The 9640-nt window shown below is 43.3% G+C and overlaps 1 protein-coding gene across 1 annotated transcript; it reads right to left on the bottom strand.

Moving 5' to 3' along the window:
* On the bottom strand, nucleotides 1-8847 carry LOC143332144 (leucine-rich repeat transmembrane protein FLRT2). Its single transcript, XM_076749433.1, has 2 exons — nucleotides 8314-8847; nucleotides 1-6590 (listed from the first exon to the last, which is right to left on the bottom strand). Exon 2 carries the CDS (start codon nucleotides 6145-6147, stop codon nucleotides 4111-4113), a length of 2037 nt encoding a protein of 678 aa, XP_076605548.1. The 5' UTR covers nucleotides 6148-6590; nucleotides 8314-8847; the 3' UTR covers nucleotides 1-4110.
* Between the last annotated feature and the right edge of the window lie 793 nt (nucleotides 8848-9640).

Genomic DNA, 9640 nt, shown 5'->3' with positions numbered 1-9640 from the left:
GTTGTAAACAAACCAAAAGTTTATTCAGATTATCAAAACCACTTTAGTTGGTCCGAGCTGAAGTTGAAGGAAGTGGGTCTGTAAACTGTGATGGACGTGTGCATCAGACAGTTTGGGTAATACATTTACAGTTCACCTTCATTTTTCTCTTACAAATGAGTCTGACAAACTTGGGGTTTTGTCTGCTCATGTTTCTCGGCCTGTCTAAATTCTTTTCAGATCTCAGCAATTAACATAGTGTTTGCAAGGCCCAAACTACAAAAATATAATCAGTTGTAATAAGAGAAGAGTTGTAAGAAACCAGAATTATCCTTGAAGAATGACTCAATGACAATCCAAAGATGCAGTTTTGAAGGTAAACTACAGTGTTTTTGCAGCCATCTGTGCTGTCTCTTGTTCTTTCCTCTGTGTGTAAGACAAATCAGAAAGATTTGATGTCTGCTTCACCGGCAAGAAATATGGATTTGTGACCATCAGTAAGATTAAATGCAGTCCAACACAGTTTACACAGGCTAAAAAAGAAAGTCTAAGTAATAAGATCCTTCTGTCCCCGAGGCACTTTAACCAAGGAAGTACAGTATCCTGTCTCTTAACTGATTCTTTATTTATGCTGTTACTGTAATTTTAAAGATGCATTTTCAACTTTAATTAGACAGGGTAGAAAGAAAGAAAGAGGTTATCTACATCTGAAAATGTGGAGTCAAGGAATTAAAATCTTAATCGTTACTTGTAAGATGGAATTTTTCAGTGTTGTGAGCACCATCAAATGAAATTCCTATCAACCTCATTGTATTGGGTGGTAGAGCAATCGCGGGAGATATATTTTTTTCAGCCAATGACAATGATTAATTCTCATCAAAAAGGTCTCAAGTACAACCAGTAAAGGGTTAACTAATGCAGGTTGGACCAGCCTGGGGGTAGCTGAGTCTTTCCTTCTCTAAATACCAAAAATTCTGTTTATTTAAAATGGTATAATGAGGAGAATGATTATTCACACAACATCTATGTTTGCACACGGAAAATATTTCCATGCTGTGATAGTAGTCGAGCATAGTGACCTACAGCCATGTGTCGTTCTTATGTTTAAAGTTAAATTTTACATAAAAGGTTACAAATTCATGTCTGAGTCCAACTGAAACTAAATACAGAAAGCAGCCCCCTTCATTAGTTATTTACCAGCTAACCAAATGAGCTAATAAGTGGACATGTTAAGAATATAAGAAGACCAAAACAGGAAAGACAGCAAAAACTACGTCTACAAACCACTAGTGGTAAGACAAATAATCTGTATTTTGGAATTTGGGGTTGACAAACCCTTCAAGATACTTAAAAGCAGAGCAGATATTTTATAATAGACAATTTGAAGAATAACGCAGGTGTTTAATGAACTGTAATGGGCATTGAAAATTTGACAGTAAAGGCTTATTTTAGGAAATAATTACTGTTGATGTCAACAATATCACATGTCGTAAGTAATGAAATCTCATGTAAAAACAAACATATCAACAATGACAATGTGGAGGTCATGTTGCATCTTCCAATTAAAAACCAAGATGTTCGAACGAAACTAACCTCTTAGTTATTGTTAAACTTGACATTTAATTCTAAATGTCTGTTTGAGTTTGTTCTCACTTCAACTATAGTGGTGTCTTAGCCATGCAGACAGGTTTACTGTTCTGGTTTTCAGATATTTGATGTTTAGACTTTTCGGACTTCTGTCTCTATCCCAATACAATGGAAGTAAATGGAATTTAGTTTGCAGTGCTGAAACTACTCTGTGATAGAACGACTTTCTACTGGAGAAATAGTCTCCGTGAGAGCTGTCCATAGCATTTTTTGTTGGATAATCAGATTCACAGTTTGTTCAACAATAAGTTCTGTTTTTTCTCAGCTCTAAAATCTGTCACTCTCTTGGTCACAGGGGGGCCTGACTTTTTTCAGCTTCAAAAAGTGGACATGGCAGATAATGTTATTAAAAGAACCACTGCATTAATGAGAAAATCTATGATATTTATCTGCCCTAACTGGCCTCAACATTCTGGGTCTCTGGGCCCCTACCTGGGTCCCCGATTCACAATGTTCCAGACATGCTCCTGAGCCCTGCTTTTAGGCCTTTTCCACTGCAAGAACTTAATAGCTTAAGGTGGAGCCCATTTTCACAGGTTCTGCTTTTGCTTCCACTCTACTCCTCGCTCTTTGGAGGCGAGTTACTGAACTGAAAATTACTCAAGAGGCGATTCTGAATCCAAGTTCCAGATACTCTTAGGGGAAAGGAAAGGAACAGCTGGTTTGCAACAAGGCAAACACACACAATTCATAATGTCAGCCTTGTGTGCTCTCTTTTTGCTCCACTATTTTGACCTCATACTCAGGGTTGGGCTCTTCTGTTAATTTGACGATACTGATGCCTCCAGTATACGCATCACCACATGTAAATCATTGTTGTCTGCCCTACATCCGCACTGCACTTGACACACTCGCCCACAAAACAGAAAATAAAATGGTTAAGTTTGATGCCATATGGTGGCACCTTTTCAATTAGGTATATCTGAAAGATTCCGGTTTGTAAAACATAGTAGGAAACAGGGAAGAACCTAAACCTTGGACCTCACTGCGATCTTACAGTTTCAGGTTATAGCAAGCTTCAGGTCACAGGTCATTGAGTCCCTGTAGAGAAAAAGGCCTCTTTGATAGCTTGAGAGAGTACAAATGTTCTAATCAATGAAAGATTTGAAGCTATGACTTTCAACACTTTATATGTTATTAAATACTCTCTCAATTCCTCATCCAGGTACAAAATAACATAATATGCCACAGATTCAGATTTTGTCTGAGAGCTTTGCCAAGTAGTTCTCATGTGCATACTTACAGCTGCACACAGTTCAGCAGTGAGACTGCTTTTATGTGTTTTTGTGTTAAGTAAACGTTAAATTCAATCTTTTTTGCCTTTGAGTTTGCAGCAGTCATCCTCAACGGACCCTTCCCTCTCCAAAAAGACCTCGGCTACTATCACTGAGCTCTCCTGCATGCGTATTCTTGTTACAGTTTATGTCAGTGATCATTCTGGGACTGATCATGAAGACGTTCACTTTTGAATATGTTTTTAATTAAATGTGTAATGAGGTAAATAAATAATCAATAGTTTTCTCAACAACAATTCAACTGAATGTATGTACAGTACACCTTTTGTGCAAAAACATGGATTCAAAAGACATTGTAAGCTGATAACTTCAAGGCACATATATATACTGATTTACCATAACATTATTTTTGCTGAACAAAAGGGAAAGACTTGGCTCTTAATGAGTTAAACATACGGCAGATGGCAGATGTGCTTTTTTTGCTGCTCACTCTGTGACACCCACCATAAAACACAGCTCACACTAATAACATGACCCCTTAACTGTGATAATGTATTATTCTTGAAAAGCAGGCGGATGCACTGCGGCCTGCCACTTCATATGGATGTTTAATGAGTGTGACCTTTAAAATTTCTTTTGAAGCAGAAGGAAATTCAATTTTTCATAAAAAAATATGCCCTCTTCCTAAAGCAGGAATCTAATAATTTGCATCTATATTGAGTGGCAATTAAAGAAATGTGCCATATTACTGTGATGACATGATTAAAAACAGTCACATGAGAAATGTGGTGGACTGTATGGTTTCCAGAAAACTATGCCCTCTAGTGGTGAGTGTGGCAGATTTTTGCCCATCTCTTTTCTCCTTTTCTCATACAGAATTGTACCAGCTGATTCCAGTACTCTTATGATGCACTGCAGCTACAGTCTGGATTCTGTATCTGTTAATGGTTACTATACAATGACTTGAAAATCATTCACTATCACTGAAAATCAAAATGAAACCCAGCCTTAATAATTATAACAATAAATGAATCCTGATTTTACAGGTCTGTGTGCACAGAACTCAAACAGCACAACTCCAGAAACCAGTAACTTAGAGACAAATGTTATACAAAAGATATCATCCAGTTAGTTGTATAAATTACATTTCTTGAAGACGTGGGGATTTCAAATAATATTAATACTGTACAGTGTCCAGTAAAGTGTGGGTAGTTGTCAGTAAAAATTCTTGTGATGCTCTCCAAAAGCATCATGTGCGACAAAAGTCTGTATCCTGAACATTGTTCTTGCAGTAGACTGTGCTGTTGTTCCCCAGCGGGCAGTCTCGAAAGCCGATGCCCCCATTAGGGGTGTAAATAGGCTGAATGCAGAAATCTCCCTTGAGGAGCTGCTCGTTGTTGAGTGACACTATCTGGAAACTGGTCTCAGTCATTTCCAGGATGGAATTATCTTTCTTGGTGCCTGCCTCGCAATAGTCATCTTTTCTCCGACCCCGGTTGTATTTCCACTTGGTGGAGGACTTGGAGCGGCTCTTCTTGTGCATGTGCCAACAGAAGATGCTGAGGAGTACAACCAACACCACAATCACAGCCCCACCGATCAGCCCAGCCAGCAAGAAAGGTGAGCTGGGTTCTTGCTGTGTGGCCTGCTCAGGCCCCGGCGGCCTTTTGTTGTTATCAGGGCTGTAAGATGCTGGCGTGGTCATGGCCTCAGTGCACACAGTGTCATCTTTGGGCCGGTAATTATTGAATGCATCCAAGGGAATGACGCAGATCCGATAGGTGGACTTGGGCTCAAGATTGGCTAGTCTGATTCCCCGGTGATCACCACCCACTATCCTCTCCCTGACGGTGTCCCCTGTCAAACTGGGACCCATTCTAGCCCAGGTCACCTTGTAGGCGGTGACTGGAAAGGCAGCCACCCAGCTGACGTGGATAGCTGAGCCATTCAGTATGGCAAACGTGACCTGCAAAGTCTCCCTCCGGGGGTCCAGAGGTTGCTTAGTCCTCAAGCCCCCCTCTCTGGTTGAATAGATAGGATTGAGGTTGGGTAATGTGGGGAAGGGTTGTCTGGAGGAGGAGGAGGAGGAGGAGGAGGAGGAAACATACTGAGTGACCAGGGGGGAGTCTGTGGATGAAGGCAGGGATGGGATCAGAGCAGTGTCAGCTGATGAGGTTGGCAGGGGTGCTGTGGCTGTGCTCTGCGGGCACTGGACCAGCTCAGCACTCAGCTCCCTGATCACCATGCCCCTGAATTTTTCAGGTTTATGGCACATGAAGCCACGCACATTCAAGGAGGCTGGAAGAGATTTAAGCCATGACACCACCCATTTAATGCTGCAGTCGCAAAGCCAAAGGTTGTTCCGTACAGTGAGCTGTCTGAGACTGCTGAGGCCATCAAAGACCCCCTGTGTCAATGACTGCAGCTGGTTGTTTGAAATATCCAGCCTCTCCAGCTTGTGCAACCCTGTGAATGCCCTGACGGGGATGTGGTTTATCTGATTTTCCTGAAAGTTTAATTTGACGAGCACCTCCCCTGGGAGGAACGGGGGAGGGTGTGTGAGTGAGTTGCGGGCCAAGGACAGCTCCCTCAGGGTGACCAGGTCCTGAAAGGTCCCTGGCGCAATCCCTTCATCTGTCAACAGGTTCCCATCCAACAGAAGGCGCTGCAGGCGTGTGACATTCCTAAATGCTTCCTCTGCAATGACTGCAATCCGGTTTTCATCCAAACGCAACTCTTTTAGATCATCTGGAAGACCAATAGGCACGCTGCTCAGGTGGTTTTTGGTGAGGAAGAGCATCTTCAGGCTCACTGCCTCACGGAAGGCCCCGTCCTCCACCCCTACAGTAGAAATTGAGTTATCATCCAAATGCAGCTCCTCCAGCCAAAGAAGCTGAGCCAGAGCCACTCTGGAGATGGTCTGAATGTTGTTCTCTTGCAGATGGAGAATCTTAACATTTTTGGGCAGGTTGATGGGGAACTCATCCAGCTGGTTGCCATAAAGATACACAGTTTCCACAGAAGCCACATGGTGGAGCTCCAAGGGAAACCCAGCGTTATTGATTTGGTTGTTGTGGAGGTAGAGGGTCTTATAACCCTCACCAATTCCCAGAGGCACTGAGGTCAGGCTCCGCTCATTGCAGTAAACAAAGGTGCGATCACAGCGGCACTCCTCGGGACAGTTGGAGGCCCGGGAGAACTGCAGGTGAAGGCCTAACAGAATAGGTATCCATGGCCTTATGAAGGAGGCCCGGTCCTTATTCCATAAACGCCACTGTATCTCCATTTCAAACGGGTCAGAAAAAAATACACACAGCAAATCAGAGAAAAAACAATTCTGAGAAATTAGGGTTTGAAAAATCCAACAGAACAGTCATTAGATTTTGGCTGTTGGCTTAATAACACCACCATGTCCAGCTCGGTGATGAAGACGGTCTTGAGTAATCCCTTGGTAATTCACTGTCCTAAGCTTCCCAACACAAGAGCACTGGTGTCATTAAGTAATATGATTCCTTCACCAGCCACTGTCCATCATTGAGCTGGGAGACATTAGTAAAGTTCATCACATTTTCACCCTCTCTTCTCTTTTACCATCGTCACGGCACTGAGCGCTGACACAGCCATGTACAACACACTGGAGGGTTATCATTGGATGTCCTCTCCAAGCTTCCTCTCCCTCTCACGTCACACACTGCTGGTTCCTCCGGCTTGACATTTGGATCCAGAAACCTGTTGCAAATAAGAATAATGGGGAAATCAGTTTTTTTTTTCCTCTTAAAAACGCATGCTTTCCATTTAAGACAAAAGGATTTACTTTCCCTTTCTATCCCTCAAATGCAAAGTGAGGCATTGTAAATTGGGAGAGCAGAGCAGTGTGCATACAAATGGCTAAAAGATGTGTTCCACATGCATACAAATTTTTGAAACGATACTGAGGGCCAATGTGTGGTAAAATGTGGTAAAAACAAGTTTAACAAGTCTGTGTGAAGATTACTAAAGGGAGCCCTAATCTGAAATGAAAACATATACTGAGCGGATTCAAACTTTTTTCCGTTCCCCAGTTGATAACCATGAACGTGAACAAACTGACAAAAAGAGCATAAAAACTGCTAAAATGCTAAGGATTAAAACGTGACAGCCAAAAGCATTTTGTGAGCAGTGAGGTGTGAGGTAAGCAAGTGAAGGAGAAGGCGAGCTCGCTGATGAGCGCCATAAATCCGTACTCCGGTGCAGCCCTGCAGGATAGTGCTCTGCCCCACAGCACTCAGGAATTATCAAGAGGTTAAGACAGGGTTTCAGATGATGTGGCAGATGTTACCACAAGAATTTCTACTAAGCCAAAGATGTGCTCTTAATTATTGCTAAATTTGACTTTGCATTCCTCTCTTCATTTGATTCATTAAGTTTAGCTGTGCTGGAGGAGAGGCAGAGAGCTGGATGGTGATGAACGCAGCCTGTCAGCAGAGATAAGATGAGACAAATTCCTTGCATGGGGACAAAACTAAGATAGATGTAGGCCTCTCAGAATGAGGAAAGGTGCCACTATGCACAAGGTCATAAGATTTAAATAAAGTGGAGAGAGTTCATAGTAAATAGCATAGCTGTATTAGTTGGCTCATAAACAAAAGACCCATTATTTAGGTGAATTCAAGAAAAAGGTATCAATAAAACTCCTCTGACTGCTGCACTTGTGACTTTACGATTCAATACAGTCCCTGCAAAGGAAGTGGTGCTAATATATTATTAGTGGTTGTAAGCTGGGTGGTAGCGATGATTAATCAAATGGTACCATGCAGCAGCAGCCAATTGACAGATTGCATTGATTTGTGGCCAAGCAGTTCAAGTTATGTAATGTTCCTTGAGTCCAATTATGGTGACCCGACCTCACCGCGGTTATTATCAGCAGGGTCTTTGGCATCACTCCTACGACACACACACGCACGCACGCACGCACGCATGCACGGACACACACACACACACACACACACACACACACACACACACACACACACGCCCCTGCAAAAAGAAGCTTATACGAAAGAAGACTGCCTTTGTTGTTTAGCAGCACTGTCCCAGCTTGGGGAAGAAACTGGCGGGGAGCTCATTTGGTTTCAGCCTTGTGAGACAGCCAGTTCATTCCAAGTGTAACCAATGAGGAAGGTCCTCCTTGATACCTTTATGTTTGTTCGTTAGTTTTTACACCCTATGAAAATGAAGTGGGTGGTGGTATTAATGAAAGAAGTGTATGAAATCATTAAAATGCAGTAAACTCTAAAATCGGTACAGTTCCACGTTTATTCTGGCTGTTAATTCGGACAATGATTTTGACAGCAGTAAATCATCGTGAAGCCTCTTTCCAGAATATTTGAACATGAGAATAAAATTTTAATTTTTGTTTGAAAAAAAATACACAATTACCAAGCCGAACTGCATTAATGGTCCCTTTTCTTACCTTCAGCAAAGCGCAAGGTCTTGCTGCTGCACATCCAGCCGGACAGCTCGTCTCTCCGCAACTGCGCTCACATTGGGCACAAAGTCCGCATCCTGCCCGCTGCGTCCGCTCCCAGCTCTCGCCGCGGCTCAGGACTGGTCTGACTTGGTTTTCCGGTGGAGAACTGGAGCATTCTGCCGAATGTGCAACGTCCTGACCGAAGCAGACAGGAAGGGAGGGAAGTTCAGGTCACCAGCGGTCTGCTCCGCATCTACCCCCCGCCTCCCTCAAACACACCCCGGCGGACCCCCGTCCGTCCGCGCTGCTCCGGGGCTGCCGGTGAAGTTCCTCCGCGGGCTTCACAGCAGGAGATGCGGACATGAAGCAGAGAAGACAGGAGAGTTAGAGGCTCCCAGCCGGACACCCGCCGCTCCGCCGACAGCCAGCCGCAATATGAAGTCCATAGTGTGCGTAAAGTGTTCCAGAGACTGCCTGGTCCCGGATCACCGAGACTCACTGTGTGTGTGTGTGTGTGTTAACGAACCGTCTCTCTCTGTGTCACACACACACAAACACATACACACACACACACACACACACTACTCATAGACCTACACCCCCTTTATCTCTCTCTCTTCCCTCACAGGCTCCTTTACCTCTCTCTCTCTCTCTCTCTCTCTCTCTCTCTCTCTCACACTCACACACACACACACACACACACACACACACACATTTCGTGGAGGTGTGTGTTTATGTGAGCTTCAACTGTACAAAAAAACACACTTTCCAGACTTTTTTGAACCAGTTTAAAAAAAAAAAAAAAAAAAATGAACCCAGCTCATAATTACACACCAACATGAATAGATGGGCAACCCTTCAAAAGACGAAAATAGAGGAAAGAATTAGCAGTAAAAGGAGTTATGCTCTTCAAGTTCCTGCCCCCTTTTAATCCACTTCCCCACTCCCATTGTCACTTTCCACATGTACAGGCTCCTGCTTAAAATTAACATTAATGCAATTGAAGGCAGCTGCATACAGTAGGATAATTACAAGACAGCAGGGCCAAGAAAACCCCTCTAAAGGGCCCTGAGGCAATAAACGGACCCCAGTTGAGCCCCTGACACATGCTCCCTAACCCATTTTCCTAAAGTGGCAGAAAAACAACCAGAATCCATGCTGGAAGGGTGTCAAGATGACGTAAAAATGCAAGAGCAACTTTGACATTCAGCATAAGTGACTGCCATGCGTCTGTGACACACAGCGACATGCCATGTCGTGTCCTGTCAGAGTGACAATATAAATAAAGTTTTAAGTACTTTTCAGATGGGGTATGAATGAATGAATGAAC

The sequence above is a fragment of the Chaetodon auriga genome, chromosome 14, assembly GCF_051107435.1.
Source record: "Chaetodon auriga isolate fChaAug3 chromosome 14, fChaAug3.hap1, whole genome shotgun sequence".
Classification (NCBI taxonomy): domain Eukaryota; kingdom Metazoa; phylum Chordata; class Actinopteri; order Chaetodontiformes; family Chaetodontidae; genus Chaetodon; species Chaetodon auriga.
Note: the sequence above shows the minus strand (reverse complement) of the source record. Positions and strands in the feature narration are given on the sequence as shown.